The sequence below is a fragment of the Mesoplodon densirostris genome, chromosome 14 (assembly GCF_025265405.1).
Source record: "Mesoplodon densirostris isolate mMesDen1 chromosome 14, mMesDen1 primary haplotype, whole genome shotgun sequence".
Taxonomy (NCBI): domain Eukaryota; kingdom Metazoa; phylum Chordata; class Mammalia; order Artiodactyla; family Ziphiidae; genus Mesoplodon; species Mesoplodon densirostris.
The window spans coordinates 88,712,821-88,731,529 of record NC_082674.1 but is presented as its reverse complement, the minus strand read 5'-3'; the positions used below and the strand labels follow the sequence as shown (position 1 = coordinate 88,731,529).

Sequence of the window (18,709 nt, the reverse complement as noted above, 5' to 3'; positions counted from 1 at the left end):
CTTAATTCAGAACAGATCTAAGGCCACATACCTTCTTAAGGAAATTTCATGTAAACAGTAGCTTAAATAAAGGATTCAATAAAGCTGGCTGGGAAGATGAGGCTGAAATTCCTCTTTAGTCTTGAGACTGATACTGAAGGTCAGGGCCTCAAACATTTAAATGGACACCACATCAAGCCTGAAGGGAGGAAAGGCTGAAACTAGGAATGTCAACTTAGTACACTGACAATTTCTCTAAACTTTTTCAGCCCTTTACCCTGAGCCAACTATGTCATCATCATCAATCACCATGGTCAGTCAGGGGATGTCAAAAAACAAAAAAGCTGGAGAAACAGAATCTAATAACAAGTTTCTTGGAATATATAGATTATATCCAATGTTAAATTTCTGATTTGGATAATGCTTGACAATTCCAACCGCTTCCAGAACATTCTGAACCTGCTTAGGGGCTGCATGTTGAACTTCCTGTATTTTAATGACCGGCTGCAGGAAGGCAGGCCTCTGTCCACTGCTGCACTCTTCTCCACTTACGGGGTTGTTCTGCGGACAAGCCAGGCTTCGTGCTGAGCGTGAAGCTGCTCAAGATACGCCAACTCAATTCCTTTCTCCTCTTCCCTGGCCCTCAGGCGTAGTCTCTTCAAACAAACCTGGAAGACAATCCCCAGGATCTGCTGAGCTCTTTGGTTATTTCGGCTGTTACAAAAGCTGGGGTGCTCTCAGACCCACTTGCCATGTCTATCCTGGGCACTAGCACGACGACTTTGCTTCTGCTGCCTTGTTTTCTTATTCAACCACAGGTTAATAACAAACATCACCTACCCTGGGAACCTGGAATTAACCTCTTTTCCTCCTCCCGGCCACATCCAGGAAGTCCCCGAGTTCTCTTCAATCTCTCTTCAGCGGGCTCTCACCTCGCCTCTCTCCCCTCTGCCCTGGGCAGGCCCTCAGCCTCTCTCACCTGGACTACGAGCACGCGCCTTCTGGCTCCCTGCCTCCCGGAAGCGGTGAAGCATGTGGAAGGAGCACAGGCCCTAAAGTCTGAAAGTCCAGGGTTAGATTCCCGTCTTCAGCAGGCAGCAGCGGGGCCTGCTGGGTGGGCTTCCACCTCCTCCCCCTTCATCAGTCCCAGGGTCGCTGTGAGGATTTACAGGGGGAGCCCGTCAAGGTCCTGGCAAATGCTGTCCCTCCTCCCAGCTTTCCTGCTCAGCCCACCCTTCCAGAGTATTCCAATATACAGCTGTCCCTCAGTATCTGTGGTGAGCGGGGGTTGGTTCCAGGACCCCCTGAGGATACAAATATCCAAGGCTGCTCAAGTCCCTGATGTGTATGAAATGACAGTGGGCTCCCCGCATCAGCGGCGTCTGTGTCTGCAGATATGGAGGGGTGACTGCAACGGTATTCCTCTCCTTGCTTAAAATCCCTCACAGGGTCCTTATCGCCTTCAGCCTGGATTCAAGTAAGTATGCGTAACATCATATTTACCAAAGGGTAAGTAATTTGAAACATCTCTTTCACATCATGTCAAACACTCACTCTGGGGCACAATGCAAATTCTGCACAGGTTAAAGGTAAAGAAGTGAAATAAGTGAGGCTGAGACCAACTCTCCATCCTCCACTCCTTCCAGAGCGTGCACAGTTTCACTCTGACCAGAAAGTTTGAAGCACAGTGGCTCAGGGAATGTCAGCTTCTCCTCTACTGGTCATACAAGGCCACTCCCGGAGTCTGGCCACCCCTCCTAACTCTCCACTTTCACCTTCCTTAGCTCCTTCCTCCCCTGGACCCACGGCTTCAGCCAGACTTGACCTCCTGCCCGTGGTACAGATCAAGCTCTTCCACATCTCAAAGCTTTTGCTCTGAATGTTTGCTTTGCCTGAATTGCCTTCCCTCCTCTCTCTGCCTGGCAAATGCTTTATTATTCAATGTCACCTGTCCTGGGAAGCACAAGTACATTAACTCACTGATTTAGGACTTCTCTCTTTCAAACATTTAAACTTTATTGCCAAATGTAAACTTGATCTCCAAACGCAGGGTACAATATCCCTAAAGATGCACAGTCTTTGCTGTTTCCCTCTTGTCCCATCTTTCCTCTAAGGAAAGAAAATCATAAAAACACATTTCATTTATGATCTTATGTCCAACTTTTCAAACTGATTAACACGGATCTAACATGTTAATACTTTTAGCACTTATCCCTTTTCATCTCTTTCCCCTGAATTAAGAACTGCTCTAAACTTAGATGAAGTCCTTGTCCTAGGGATTCTATAATCTAGTTAGATAACAAGTAAAACGACATACGCAAAATAGCAAATCAAGTGCTGAACTGGGAGGTTTGGATCTTAAGTGCGGCGGTCGGATAAGGGAGGCAGCATTTGGGCTCAGGCGGTCAGAGGCGCTTCCCGGAAGAGGCAGGGCTCTGCCGTTACCTCTGGTGCCATTTTACTCAGCACCACTCTGCGGCCAGGCGCTACGCTAGGCCCTGGACACACACAGACCCCCGGTGGTATTTCAGCTGTATCAGGTGACTGAGGGAGGTCTGCACAGGGTGCTCTGAGGGCACAGTGACTGGGGGAGACCCAGGAGGCAGGCCAGAGTCCGTCTGGTTCAGGGCTGAGCGCAGGGCCTGGTAGAGCAGGTGGTCGATAAATATTGGCTGCACATGCTCACGGAACGTTTCCATCTCTGACCTAGTCTGTCTCTAGCGACCTTTCGCTCCTACTTGACTCTTTCCCATTCCTGCTTTCCTTCACTCTGGACCTCCTCTTCCTCCTCCGGTCATCCTGCCCCTACTGGCATCCTCATCCTCATCGCTGACCGCTTCCAGATGTCTCCCCGTGTTCCCCTGTCTGCCCATCACACAGCTTCACACCACCGACTTCCTGCTACCCAGTTCTCCGCCCCACTGAGGACAGATGTTAGTGACTTGTTGTATACTTTCAGAAAGATGCATGCATCTCACATTCTTAACCCCACCTTTAAAAAAAAACCCATACATGTAAAAGGTCTCCTACGATGCACTTAGTTCTTATTTTTCTTTACTTAACGTCTTGAAGATTGTTACATGTCAGTATAGTACTTTCTAGCTCTTTTTCATGACTTCAGAATTTATCAGTGCATGGATGGCGCATAATCTATTCCACCGGTCCCTACTGATGACTACTGGGCTGTTTACAATAACTTGCTATTGTAAACAATGTTGCCTTGCACATGCACCATTTTGCCTACGTGGGAGCATATTTATGGAGTAAATTCCAAAGAGCATGATTAATAGGTCAAAAGTATGTGCACTGCTAGTATACGCTGCCAAACCGCCTCCTTAGAGGCTGACCAATTCACATTCCTGCCAGCAAGGTAGCTTCAGGATTTCTAAATATAGCAAAGCTACCTAATTTTCCTGAGAGAAAAATATTATCAGAATTAATGAAAATGCGTATTTTTTAGAATGTGGCTTTATGGTTTCAATTATACACAGGGCAGAGCAATTCTTTTTATAAAAGCTATAATTATTCATTCATTGCTGGCAGGCAAACATTGATGCTAAAGTCTCTCCTGCTAAACTGGGCTAACATTTCCCTTTGCACTGTTAATTTGCTTAATAGAGCAAACTTTTCTTCCCTCCAGAAGCCTAGGTAAACTTCTATTTTGAGCATTTGGCATAATTGTTGCTTTACTGATATGGTTACAACAAGTTCTTAAAAAAAAAAAAAAACCTGTGCAGACAGTGCTTTAGTCTGGGCCCTCTGTACCTCAGCCCTCGTGGGGAGGACACACTGAACGTGAACAGGAAAGACAGTGCAGCTGGACATGGCAGCTGCTGCTCCACTCCCCTGCCCGCCGCATCCCCACCCCCGGAAGAGCTGCTGTCCAGACTGCTTGAAGCCAGAGACAGCAACTGGACACTGCCTGCTAGTGCGTCTGGCCACTGTGCTTCCCAAGCCCAGCATCCAGATGCCACTTGTTCCCAGGCCTTTGCAGCACGCTGTGTCCAGGCTGCAAACACGGCCTGGCTCTTGGAGGCACACTGGCCAGCTGCACTCTTTCTTCCTGATTCCATGGGCCACTGAGGCCCAGCCATTTCTCTTCTGATTTTTTACTGTTGGCCCGCTTGCTTTTTACAATTTAGGGGAGAGTAGGTGGGAAAGAGCAAAAGGCCCCACTTGAGCCCATCCCTCGAGCGCTGAACGTAGCATCTGCCAGGGGATTGAACACTTGCGCAGCTTTCTACACAGAGATGTTTTCACTTCTGTTCTGCTCTCTCTTAGGTGTAGTTCCCTTTGGGTCTCACAGAAGAGGTCCGTGGTGACTTCAGGGGAAGGATATCGACATTCCTGGCTCTAATGCCATCAACACAGCACCCAAATCCCCATTCAATATCAAAATGAATCAGCTATTTTTTTCTACCATCAAGTTGCAGTAATCCTTCAACCCTTATTGTACCCCAGCTGAAATGCCTCAGTTCGTCTCTCCAAAAAGATGTATCAGCCACACCATAAAAATAACAGTCACCACCACCGTCATCATCACCGTCTCTTCTCACAAAGTCATTCCAAGTACACAAAGAAGTGAGGAAGACGTTCTTCCTTCCCTTGCTGGGTCCCAGTGTCCCAGCAGGTTAGGTTAGGTTAGGTTAGGTTAAGAACCAGGAAAAGGCCAGGTCAGTACTTTCAATTCTTCTCTTAATGCTTAGCCCCTCAACCTACTTCTGCTTTCAACTATTCATCCCATGAACTCCTACTGGAAACCTGTCACCTCTTCAAAATCCAACCACAGTCTTCACTCAGTTCAGGTCCACAAGGCTCTGACTCATCCACGAGCCCTCCTGGGGGCCGGAAGTTTCCTCTCATCCTGAACCCCACACTCAGCTACTTCAAACCATCCTTCTGGCAGGGGCCTCCTTTTCCCCTAATCTGACACCAATCCCCACCCCTACAGTAGAGTCACCCTCATAATTGGCCTCCTCTATTCCTGCTCCCAGGCAATGAAGACTACTGTGCAAGAAGTCATAAATAAGCAAGGCAGCTACTTTCAGCTTCATTATTTTCACAGAAGGCTCTCAGCCCTCTGGCTTCACTGCATCTCTAGCTGAGTTTAACTTTAAACCTGAGACCCTATTTACTCCCGTGGAATCTCTTTATTTCCTCCTATGATCTAGCTTCTGCCTCACAATCTTCAGAAGCTCCTGACACAAAGAGCCCCGATACCTGGTCCCTGTCACACCCAAGGCATTCAAACTGGTCAGGCCCTTCCATCCGGTCCTCTCGTCTCTGGCTCCTGTGAGCCTGTGCAACTGGGGCTCTCCCACCCGTTTTCTGATCAGTCAATCTGCTCTCAGCCTTCCCCCTTCCACAAGACTCAGTCCTGTCTCTAGAAGCACGGCCTCTAGCCTGAAGGGAGCTTTCCCTCCCAAGATAATGTGGTATATCTGGCATTTGACCATATATCAGATAGTTGTCTAAAAAGGTGAGAACAACACATCCCTCAAAAAATACCCCCTGCCTTGACCCCCACTCCGGAAGAGCCCTTAGAGATCACTAGTCTGAGACACTGGATTTGACAGACAAGGACCCCTCTGGGGAAAGGTTTCCAGGGCCTGAGCACGGTCACTGCCTGTTGGCAGAGCCAAGGATCACTGCTATCTCCAGAGACTCCAGTGCTCCTGCCATAACATCACCCTACTGTGTGCTGGGCTGGCTCCACGGTCCAAGTCAGAGGGTCATGGGATGCAACTTCCACAGTCCATCTTGCCTTACCAGTGGCACCCTTAAGGTTCAAAAGGAGACTATAAATTAGGATGGTATCAGGATGAGGTGAGGAAACCCTTTTCCTCCGCCTGACGTGCTATTCAGGAAGCCATCAAGACCATCACAGACTCTGATGACCCAGTTAGAGGGAAGGAAAAGCTAAGGCAACTGGCTGCAGGTTAGCTGATCAGAGGGTCGAACCTTCAGACCCTGGTGATAAACATAAAGCCCAATTTTCTCTATGTGGTTGCTACATCAAGAAGGACACTTTCTATGCACAGTCATTGGCTTTAGCCCTCTATTTCAGAAAGCCTGTGGGTGCTCACGCTAGGATGGGAGGGTACGCATCCATGGCTCTCCGTGCTCCAGGTAATACCCACCATCGACTTTCTCCAACTGGAAAATCAGGGGCTCAGAGAACATCACCTCTTAAGTTTCATATGGCCCTAAAGTCTAAGGCTTTAAATTCGGTGTTACCTGGGGAGCAGCCTGGAGGTAGATGAAGCCATGTAATCTGAGCCGGCTGGCAAACTCCTGCAGGAGAAAATAATGCCAGTCCTGATAGATATGCCATTCGATGTCACTGAGGGAACCATTTTCAAAAAGAGTCTTTGCAAAGATATACCTGATTGGAAATGTAAGTAGGAAGGGGAGAGGGGAGGAGAATGGGAAATGGAATGAAAGGCCGAAGAGAGAGAGAAGCAAAAAAAAAACATCAATAACCAACTTGTTCCATGTCTGTCCAAACCACTTAACCTTTCTAGCACCTCATCAATCTTTTTTTTTCTTTTTTTCGGTACACGGGCCTCTCACTATTGTGGCCTCTCCTGTTGCGGAGCACAGGCTCTGGATGCGCAGGCTCAGCGGCCATGGCTCACGGGCCTAGACGCTCTGCGGCATGTGGGATCTTCCCGGACCGGGGCACGAACCCACGTCCCCTGCATCGGCAGGCAGACTCTCAACCACTGCTCCACCAGGGAAGCCCTCTTTTTCTTTTCTAACTGAAGTATAGTTGACACTTAACCTTTCTGGTCCCTCATCCATCTTTAAGAAATCTGAATTCTTCACCTATGTCTCTCCCTCCTTGCTCAACACTAAGATGAGAAGAGAATTTAGACTTTAGAGGCCAAAATCACAGCTCTCTGGATGGATTAATCCACTGGAAGAAAAGGGACACTGAAAGAGAATATCATTGGTTGCTAACCATTTTCCCTGCTGGAAACCAGTCAAAACATATAGCAAATGGTGCATGTAAACTCAAACTTGCATGTAGACTCAAACTTTTAAGATTGCCTTATTATTACTGCAAGTAAACCCCCAAACCAAAAGCCAATCTAGTATAAAGCACCCGCCACTTTTAATTTAAGGACTCAAGGCTTCTGAGTCTCCAGGCTACTGAGCCACCCTTTTGTCTACTTGAGCAGTAGAGCAGGAACTGTATTTAAGTGGTGTCACCTATGGAGCAGTAAACGCACTTCCTACTAACTGCACTGTTACCAAGAAAGCAGACCCTCCTCCAAAGCAAGCACATAGAAGCTCTTGCTTCCTCTGCTTCTGAGCTTCTAATCCAGATACAAGAAAGCTAAGCCTAAAAATCAAACTAGTTTTGCCCCTTGCTTACTTCCATAACTAAAGGAGCATCTGGTGGATAGGAAATACGAGTTAACTAGAAACCATCATGTCAGGAGGGTCAGTTCTGCTTTCAAACCTCAGGCATCTGGATACAAAACACAATTTACATCCTGAACAATGAACTCCGGTTTCTAAGGCAACGCTCAGCCACTGGCTACTTCTGGGAAAATGAAATTCAGAATCCTTATCTATGAATGGCTCAGGGAAGTATACACTGCAAGGCTGCGAGTGTTGCAATAAGAGAATGGCTTGCAGAGTCACACTCCTGAGTCTGGCCTGGCTTCAAAATTCACTAGCCGTGTCACCAGGGGCAAGACATCAAACTCTCAGCCTGCTTCTCCCTCTGTACAAAGATAACAGTTGAGGATTTCCCTGGTGGCACAGTGGTTAAGAATCCGCCTGCCAAGGCAAGGGGCATGGGTTCAAGCCCTGGTCAGGGAAGATCCCACATGCCACGGAGCAACTAAGCCCGTGTGCCAAACTACTGAGCCTGTGCTCTAGAGCCCACGAGTCACAACTACTGAGCCCACGTGCCACAACTACTGAAGCCCACGCGCCTAGAGCCTGTGCTCCGCAACAAGAGAAACCGCCACAATGAGAAGCCTGCACACTGCAATGAAGAGTAGCCCCTGCTCGCTGCAACTAGAGAAAGCCCGCACGCAGCAATGAAGATCCATCGCAGCCAAAAATAAATAAATAAAATAAAAATAAATAAATTAAAAAAAAAAGATAACAGTTGAACCTAACTCACAGAGTTGTGAGGACTGTACAGTGAGGACTGTAGGCACACTCACAAGGTGCTTACAAGAGTGACTGGCACACAGTACTCAAGACACCTTAGCTGTCACTGTAACTACTTCATCGTTAGGCTATGAAGGCACTGATTTGGGAGCTCCAGAAGTCAACTCTTCCAGCCTGGAATGGCTTAGCTACAGCCTAGCTGAAGGCAACAAAGAAAAGAGGCGAATTTCTAATTCAGTATCTGAAAAATGTTTTCAGCTTCTTCACAGGTAACATGGAAATTAAGATCTTATAAAGAGAAAGTAAATATCTGTTAGTAAGTCCTATAAAAGGGCCCTCGCCTTTTTTGAAGATGAGCACTTCTTTATTTCTGCAGAGCTGGTGGTGAAGGGGTAAGAGGGCATAGAAGGCCGTGGTGCTGCCTGCTGAGGGGAGGGAACCCTGCAGCCCGGATGCAGGGGCTGCAGGGAAGAACCAGCTTAAAGACCTAGGCGTAACGGTCCCTGCTCTAAAACCACATGCTATTATTTTCTTTCAACTCAAACAGAAAAGATTTAGATGTCTCCCTCCCTGTCATCCACTCTCCCAAACAAGCCATATTCCTGCTTTGGAACACATATGACACACGTGAGCACACGTGCAGTCTCAAAGTTCCCTGTTAGACTAAGGTCACCGTGAAAGCAGGGACTGGGTCTGCTCTGCTGACTGTTGCTGTCCAGTGCCTAAACACAGGCGGCATTCAACAAATCTGTGCCGAGCAAATGAATAGATGGATAAATGTTTAAAGGAGTGGAAGTCCCAAGATCTTGTACCTTCTAAACAAAGTATTTCTATTTCTAAGGGGTCTCTCACATGTCTATCTCATTAAAGGGCTGGAAATCAAAAGACTGGTGGTAGGGACTTCCCTGGTTGTCCAGTGGTTAAGACTCGGGGCTTCCACTGCAGGGGACACGGGTTCGATCCCTGGTCAGGGAAGATCCCACATGCTGCACAGCGAGGCCAAAAAAAAAAAAAAAAAAAAAAAGATGGTGAATATGTTTCCAAGCAGGTAGTAATATGTAATTCATCTTCCTAATTCAAGAGGCATGGCTTGGGAGAGGGGAAAGGAAAATAGGTAGTAGTATATCCAACAGTTGAAAAAGAACTAAAATCTATAGCCCAACCATTTATAATTCACATATTTCGCTTTTATAAAGAGTAGGCTCTCTCTTGGGGTCCACAGAGAAGGGATGCCTAGTCTATAGGGTTTGTTTTACATATCTTGAATGATTTTTAAGTAATGTCTAAAAAAAAAGTCACAGTACATTTACAAATGTATCCTTATTTTTTTCCCTCCAGGAGGCTTTATGGGAGCACTAAGGAGCACAGCTAGTTTTTCTAATTTGGAATTAAATGGGTAAGCAATCTGGTGTTTTCAGAAGTGAATGGACAATAAAAAGGCACCATTTTCCATTCTGGTAACTCAGGGGGCTTAATATAGACTATCAGGCTTTAAGCCACCATTTCACACTGACAGAGGTCATCACTCATCACCTTCAGATAAAAAACCCTCAGTGATGTCCAGATTAAGGCACCCTCACTTCATCTTCAAATGGATTATACACAAGTCAGAGACTGGTTTTGTGGCAGAACCAGGAATTCCAGAGCATAGATGGACTAGCGCCTCTAGAACAGATGGGCTGAATTCCCAAGCTATCTGCTAGCTTTCATTAAAAGTGACTCCCCGTCTCACTCCCTCAGGTGGTCAGGATGATGCTCTTCGTCTGACCTGTAAGAGACTGGATGTCCCTTACAGACTCTGGCCAACAATAAGCCCTGCCACACAACAAAGGATCAAAAAAGGTTAAATCCAAGACAGAAGCCAATTTTACAAATCTGCTATTTCTACTCAGAAATCCTTTCTTGAAGAATTTTTAAAAAGGGATAAATTTCTTTCTCCTGTCATTTTAGGAACACATTTTAATTCCGACTGCTTTTTTCTTCCAGGTGATAACCAACCACTGATTCATTTGGTTTGCTAGAACATATGCTGCTACTTAAGTGTCTATTCTGTGCCTTTTAGCATGTAATGGTTATACTAGGTAGCTACCCGCCTGCTTCTATGCTAGGAAAGAATAAGGAAACATAATCAGTGCCAATGTGAGAAATTAAATGCATTCAGATTATGAAAAACGCAGTCTCCTTTCTTGACATATATGGTAACTGTGAAATTATAAGTCTGAACAAATCTGTAGAGTGTTGTCTTTAAAAAGACACTTTTTTCAAGTATAATTTTCAATGACAAGAGCAGTGCAGAGTCTGAGCAAGAGGAGAAAACATGCAGCGCTAAGCACAGAGCCTGTGACGGGCGGAGGGCTCAGGGTCTTACCTGTCGCTGTATACAGACCTCTCAAAGATCTGTACTGCCTTCTTGGCCTCTAAGAGTTTCTCAGGGAAGGGCTCCAACTGTGCTTTCAGGCGGCTCATAAAAGAAAATGTCTGGAATGTGTAGCACCATCGTGCTGGCTCCTGGTACATCATATCCAGCAAGTTTCCGAGACTGGGGGCAGTGCCGGCCTAGAGGTAAATGATGGAAGAGGAGAACTTCCTAGAAGGCATGTTTACTTCACAGTGTTTACCACCCGCTACCCACCTGCCCACAAGGGTAACAATCAATGAGAGACGCAATCACAGAAGTTTCCTTCCACTAAACAGATATCATCACATCCCTCAGCTTAGTCAAAGCTACATAATCAAGGAAGAGATTTTCCTACCTTACGAGACAAGAGTCTGACCGAGGGAGATGACAATGCCACCTTCAGCCTACCAAGGGACAGCAGAGGAAGAACCACCCATAGCATCGGCACATTCACTGATTGGTGGGTTTGTGGAGCGTGTTGGAGGAGGGCTTAACAATCAACAACCATCTGAAACGCTACCTGGAATCAGACATTTCCACTGCAACACTATGCTGCTTCTCTTCTGAGCTTCCAATTTGTGGCTATTTCTTTCTAAAACTTCAACCCAGACAAGAAAGTAACTGATTATTTGAAAATCCAACCAACCAAACCGAGTTCTCTCTCTCTTAGAGCAAGGCTACAGTTGGTTAAACAAACAAATGAACAAACAAAAACAAAGCAAATCCCTCCTCCTCGATTCTAGACACTTTATGAAAGGCATGTGAAGACCCACTTACTCAGCATGTGCAGGTGGGAACGTGTCTAAGACACTCAGGAACCCTGGATTCTTTCCTGGGCTCTGCCACTGACTCAACGCAAAAGTGAGTTTTGCGAAAAGCACTCTGATCTGCGTTCATTCAGTCACCAAGAACTGAAGGCCTGTGTGGATAAGATGCTACGTGAGCTAGGTGCTCTAAGGGGTACAGAAAACAAAACTAAGATTTATCTCAATGTTCACTGCGCTATGTTATCTCATTTAATCTTCAAAACAGCATCATGACTGTTATGCCCATTTTCTTGAGGAGAACATACACTCAGAAAGGTTAAGGAACTTACTTGTCCAAAGTTTCATGGTAAGTGTTGAATGGGGACTCAAAACTGGCTTCCTCTAACTTCTTCATTCTAATACTTCTCCATATAAAGGTGAGCAAGACACGGTTCCCAAACTCAAGTAGCTCATAATGCATACGGAAAGGGGGTGACAAAGATATGGAGAGCTAGACTATAAAGCAGAACATACAACAAAGGGGTGATCACGGTATGGTGGAGGGAATCTGAGAAAGTTTCTGGGAAAAAGTGGAATTAGGCTGGGAAGTAAATGATACATGGAATCTCCACAGATGCAAATAGGGATTAAGAAGAAAGTATTTCAGGTAGAGACAAAAATACACGGGGTGGGGGGAAAGGTTAGACAACCACAGGTGGTCCAGTTTGGCTAAATATCACCCCTGGATTCCAAAGAGGGGTCCTATGCTTTGGAAGGCTTCAGCAGAGCATGTGTGTAGAGCAGAGTGGATCACAGAACAACCTCCCTGCCTTCAATCCTGCAGCCCACAAACACACTCCAGCCTCCCAAATGGCCCCTGGCTGAGAGCTGGAGGTTAAGGCAGGAGGACAAATGTGGATCTACTCGAGTCTCTGGTGGTGTCACCGGAGACTGGAGGGAGCCCATGGTTACAGCGTAGCTCTGGGACTGCAGGGCACTGCGATTGCAGACGCACTAGGTTGACTGGGAGGCGGGGGGATTCTACCGGCAGGCTTTGGGTTACCAAAGGGAGCCTGTTCCAGAATAAAAAACTGTACAGAGGGCTACCCAATTTCTAAAGAACCTATCTCAGCTACAGAACGTATGCAAATATCCCTTCAAACATATAAATGATAGAGGGACAATCATTGCATATAAAAATATCCAGCAATTCAAAGGAGTGGACCCATCCGTGTGTTCAGGACAAGCAGCCTCTCAGGAGACAGCTATTGACACAAACAGGAGGAAACAAAAAAATCTCAATGGGACTCGAGACTGCCACATTGATAAGAAGAGGCTATCATAAAAGAGGAACAACTGACTTCCCTGGCAGCCCACTGGTTAAGACTCTGCACTGCCACTGCAGGGGGCATGGGTTTGATCCCTGGTCGGGGAACTAAGAGCCCATGTGCAGCGTGGCGTGGCCAGAAAACAAACAAACAAAACGGAGCAATATGAAAAGAACGTTCTTAGAGGAGAAAAACGCAATTGCCAAAACAAAACTCCCAATGAAGATAGTAACCAGCAGACTGTAAACTGCAGTAAACCTAATTAGTGAATATCATACAGAATATAAACTCAAGAAATTTCCCCTAAACTAAGAGAAGAAAAGCAGAAAATTATGAAAGAAATAAAAAGAAATACAGTTTAGGAGATCCAATATACATTGTTATATAGTGGTAGGGTATTTTTCGTTTTTTCTTTCTTTTCTCTGAAAAGATACGTCAAGATGTAATGTCACTTGTGTCCTACCTGACAGCAGTGAATACAAATTTGTATCAAACAACTTTTCAAACAAAGGCTAAAATGATGTGCAACTTCACAGTACCCATATCTCAGACAAAGCTACCTAACAAAAGCAAACGGTTTTCCTTCTCATGAGATAAAAGTCCCATACAGAATGGTGAAATGCCACCCCCAATAAAAAAAGAGATCAGCAGAGGAAGACCACTACTCATAAGGTCTCCTTCTCATCAAATTTCACCATCACTGAGAATCACTGTCTAATAGAAACATGACATATCTCTAGGTATTTTAGAACAGAAAGGAAGTTTAAAACCATGCTACAACTAGGAGTTATAGTCAGGGGGAACTGATCAGATGAAAAAGAAGCCAAAATCAAAGAAAAAATTGAAGAAAATCTCTGAAGATGTGAGACTTTCCACCAGAGAAATTCACTAAGTACCAGAAAGGATTTAATATAGATTTACATATACAGCTTTCACACACACACACACCCAGACCTAACCTAGCAAGATGTCAACAATTCATGAAAGCAAAACAAAACAAAAACTTAAGGAGGGGAGAAAACATTAATTACTTATTTTAAAAAAAAAGATCAGAACCATATAACACTTCCCTACAACAGAACTAAAGACATGTTAAGACAAGCAATCACTCAGAAATTATACCAACCACGTTCTGAAAAAAAAAATCCTCTAAAATATATTTCAACCAATTGAAAAATGAATCAAAATAAAGAATTAAGAAATGGGAAGAAGTAATAAGAAGACAGTGGTCAGTGAATGACCAGTAGAACAGTTAAGTATAAAGTAATTATTATGAATGTGGTGAAGAAGTTTACTGCCAATTTCTATAGTTAAAAGAGAAATTTCAGGGAATTTCCTGGTGGTCCAGTGGTTAGGACTTGGTACTTTCACTGCTGGGATCCAGGTTCAATCCCTGGTCGGGAAACTAAGATCCCACAAGCCTTGTGGTGTGGCCAGGAAAAAAAAAAAAAAAAAAAAAGAGAGAGAGAGAAATTTCACTACGTAAAAACATTCTGGATCTATAAAACTAAAGATTTCTATACATGGGGGATGGAGTCTGGAGAAGAAAGTAATAAAAAAAGTAGTAAAATTTATTTTTTTCTTTCATAGAGACCCCATTAACATTGATAAATAGGTTTAAACATTTATATATACATATTTTATTGAAGTATAGTTGTTTTACAATATTATATTAGTTTCAGGTGTACAGCATAGTGATTCTGTATTTTTGCAATTTATACTCCATTATAGTTTATTACAAGATAATGGCTATAATTCTCTGTGCTGTACAGTATACCCTTGTTGCCTCATCTATTTTATACATGGTAGTTTTTACCTGTTAATCCTACATCCCTAATTTGTTCCTCCTCCTTCCCTCTCTCCTTTGGTAACCACAAGTTTGTCTTCTATATCTGTGGGTTTTAAACATGTATATTTTTAATTTAAATGTTTCCACTAGTAGAGTAAAAATACTAAAATTTCCATACGAATGAAGGGGAGAAAAATGAAAGAAATATTCAAATACAGCAAAAAGGAAAAAAAGGAGATGAAAGCACAAAGTAAGGTGGCAGGAATAAATTAAACATAATCATGATAAAAGAGGAAAATTCCCAGGAAAGGCAAACCCTAAGATTGGGTAAAAGCTAAAAATCCTGTTCATAGGTGAAACGCCTAAAACAAGATGACATACATTAGCTGAAAGTAGAGCGGCAGCAAAATCCACCAGGTAGATGCAAATAAAACGACTGTAGATGTGGCAAAGCTGTATTAAGAAAAAAAAAGCACTGGGACTTCCCTGGTGGTCCAGTGGTTAAGACTCCATGTTCCCAATGCAGGGGGCCCGGGTTCGATCCCTGGTCATGGAACTAGATCCCGCATGCCACCAATAAGAGCCCGCATGCCAAATAAATTAATTTAATTAAAAATTTAAAAAAGCATTAAATGCTACAAGACTAGTAAAGCAATAAAGACTCCACAAAAAAGTCATGAACCTTTTTACATGGACTAATAAAGCACTGAAATACAAAAATATAAAGTCAATTAAAAATACAAGGAGAAATAGACAAAACACAATAAAAGCATAAAACTTTAGTACACTTCTCTCAGAATTTAATAAAAAACAGTAGACTCTCAAAATAAGAACTTGGAGGATAAGACTCTTAATCATTATTTTTTTTCACATATCTGAAACTGGGATACATCTTATAATGCTTACTAAACGTAACAGACATTTTAATTATTCCTTAGAAGTGTCACTAAATTGATAATGTCTTAGAATCAATGACATCTTGGAATTTATAAAATATGTCACATCAAACTACATATACCTTACAGATAATACATATTCTTCTTAAAAGTCCATGGCACACTTATCAAAATTGATCATACATAGTCAATGAAGAAAATCTCAGTAAGTTTCCTCAGCGAGAAACTGTATAAGCCACATTGATCATAACAAAATAAACTTAGAATTAACAAAATAATAAGCATACAAAATCTACTCAGAATATGTAAAACACTAAAAAGAAATCTTAGGCAAAAAATAACTTAAAACTACAATTACAAACTCTTTAGAAATTTCAGTTAAATTCTCATATGTCAAAATCTAGAAGACAGGGCCAAAGCTTATCCCATGAAAAAAATTTCCTGTTGCAAATGCTTTTATTATTAAGGCAGAAAAAAGGGAAAAATACACAAATTAATCATTCACACTACGGAACTTTAAAAATGCAAAGAAATTCTGAGAAATAAATAAATTTAAAAGCAAAAATTAATGAATTAGAATGCAAGCCCCAATAGAATTAAAAATTAAAATCCATTAATTGGGTCTTTTTAAAAAGGACAAATAAATAGACAATCATCTATCAAACCTATTCCTCCCAAAATATTCACACAGATAAGCAACATCAGACAAAAGATACAAAAACTCTTGATACAGAAGAATTTAAAGTATAAAAGAATACATGTACTAATTTTACATTATTAAATTTGAAAATCTCAATAAAAGGACGATTTTCTAGAAAACAAAATTATCAAAACTGATTAAAAACCCTGAATAATAACTGAGGAAGAAACAGTTGTCTAATAACTATCCCCCCCAAACAGCACTGAATCCATGTAATTTTAAAACTGATTTCCGTCACACCTTGAAGGAATAGATAATTTCTATGCTAAAAATGATACAAAGCTTCCAATTCATTTTCATAACCCTGATGGTAAAACCTGTCAAAAACTATACACATAAATATAATACCAATTAAATTGATTCATACAAAATTCCAAACATATTAGCAAATTAATGCAACAGTGCACCATGACCAAAAGGGTTTATTCTAGGAATGTGAGGATGACATCATTATCCAATCTATGACTAAAACTAAGAGATTAAAAAGGAAGAAAGAAAGAAAGAAAAATCCCACGGTTATCTCACTAGATGCTAAAAAAGGCTTTTGATGAAAACTCAACATATGTTACTGATAAAAACAGTTAATATTCTAGTAATAGAAGTACCTCCTCCACATGGTCTATTGAAATGAATGACAAGCACAGAACTTAACAATGATACATTAGAGGTACTTTCACTAAACACAGAAAATATAAAAGTGACTACCATCACTGCTATTATTCAATATTGTTCTGGAACTTCTATCCAACAAAAGAAAACAGAAATGAGGTTTGGATATTGGAAAACTCTTACAAATGATTAGTATTTAGAGAAAACTATTATTTTCTAAAACCTCAAGCAAATAAAGCAAAAAAAAATTAATGTGAGAATTAAGTCACACAAGACATACAACAATCAACTGCTTTTCTTTCAAACAGCAATAACCACTTTGAAACAGATGATGGAAAAACAGATCCCAGTCACAATAACAACAAAATATATAACCACTCAGGAATAAACTAAACAAGACTATTACTGGGAATTCAGATAACAACTTGGGGAAAATCAGACTCCTGCAACTTTTAAAGTGACACAAAGAATAAAATCTTAAAAGCAAGAGAAAGAAAAACAAGTGCCTGTTTTTATAATCTTGGGCTGTAAGAGGTCTTTTTAAACTTTCACATCAAAGGCAGTAACTATGAAGAAAACAATAGACTTGACCACATAAAAACTTAGAAGTATTATATTGCAAAATACATCATACAGAAAAGGAAAGCAAAAATGACAAACTGGGGAGAGTATCGACAATATATGACAGAGTTAAGATTTTTTTTAACATCTTTATTGGAGGATAATTGCTTTACAATGGTGTGTTAGTTTCTGCTTTATAACAAAGTTATACATATACATATATCCCCATATCTCTTCCCTCTTGCGTCTCCCTGCCACCCACCCTATCCCATCCCTCTAGGTGGTAACAAAGCACAGAGTTGATCTCCCTGTGTTATGCGGCTGCTTCCCACTAGCTATCTATTTTACATTTGGTAGTGTATATATGTCCATGCCACTCTCTCACTTTGTCCCAGCTTACCCTTCCCCCGCCCCGTATCTTCAAGACCATTCTCTAGTAGGGCTGCGTCTTTATTCCCGTCTTGCTCCTAGGTTCTTCATGACCTTTTTTTTTTTTTTTTTATAGATTCCATATATATGTTAGCATACGGTATTTGTTTTTCTCTTTCTGACTTACTTCACTCTGTATGACAGACTCTAGGTCCATCCACCTCACTACAAATAACTCAATTTCATTTCTTTTTATGGCTAGGTAAAAACTGTATATGTATATATGTGCCAAATCTTCTTTACCCATTCATCTGTTGATGGACACTTAGGTTGCTTCCATGTCCTGGCTATTGTAAATAGAGCTGCAATGAACATTGTGGTACATGACTCTTTTTGAATTATGGTTTTCTCAGGGTATATGCCCAGTAGTGGGATTGCTGGGTCATATGGTAGTTCTATTTGTAGTTTTTTAAGGAACCTCCAGCCTGTTCTCCATAGTGGCTGTATCAATTTACATTACCACCAACAGTACAAGAGGGTTCCCTTTTCTCAACACCCTCTCCAGCATTTACTGTTTGTAGATTTTTTGATGATGGCCATTTTGACTGGTGTGAGATGATATCTCATTGTAGTTCTGATTTGCATTCCTCTAATGATTAATGATGTTGAGCATTCTTTCATGTATTTGTTAGCAATCTGTATATCTTCTTCGGAGAAATGTCTATTTAGGTCTTCTGCCCATTTTTGGATTGGGTTGTTTGTGTTTTTGATATTGAGTTGCACGAGCTGCTTGTAAATTTTGGAGATTAATCCTTTGTCAGTTTCTTCATTTGCAAATATTTTCTCCCATTCTGAGGGTTGTCTTTTGGTCTTGTTTATGGTTTCCTTTGCTGTGCAAAAGCTTTTAAATTTCATTAGGTCCCATTTGTTTATTTTTGTTTTTATTTCCATTTCTCTAGGAGGTGGGTCAAAAGGATCTTGCTGTGATTTATGTCATAGTGTTCTGCCTACGTTTTCCTCTAAGAGTTTGATAGTGTCTGGCCTTACATTTAGGTCTTTAATCCATTTTGAGCTTATTTTTGCATATAGTGTTAGGGAGTGTTCTAATTTCATTCTTTTACATGTAGCTGTCCAGTTTTCCCAGCACCACTTATTGAAGAGGCTCTCTCTTCTCCATTGTATATTCTTGCCTCCTTTATCA

At 42.2% G+C, this 18,709-nt stretch overlaps 1 protein-coding gene across 3 annotated transcripts in view; it reads right to left on the bottom strand.

Moving 5' to 3' along the window:
• DGUOK (deoxyguanosine kinase) overlaps positions 1 to 18,709 on the bottom strand; it is a 36,044-nt gene that overhangs the window by 849 nt on the left and 16,486 nt on the right. For all 3 annotated transcript variants that reach the window (XM_060117332.1, XM_060117333.1, XM_060117331.1), the window contains 3 exons: positions 10,481 to 10,668; positions 6,217 to 6,364; positions 532 to 647 (listed from right to left, as the gene is read on the bottom strand). In XM_060117332.1, the coding sequence (XP_059973315.1) occupies positions 532 to 647; positions 6,217 to 6,364; positions 10,481 to 10,668 (452 nt within the window). The remainder of the gene's footprint in view (positions 1 to 531; positions 648 to 6,216; positions 6,365 to 10,480; positions 10,669 to 18,709) is intronic.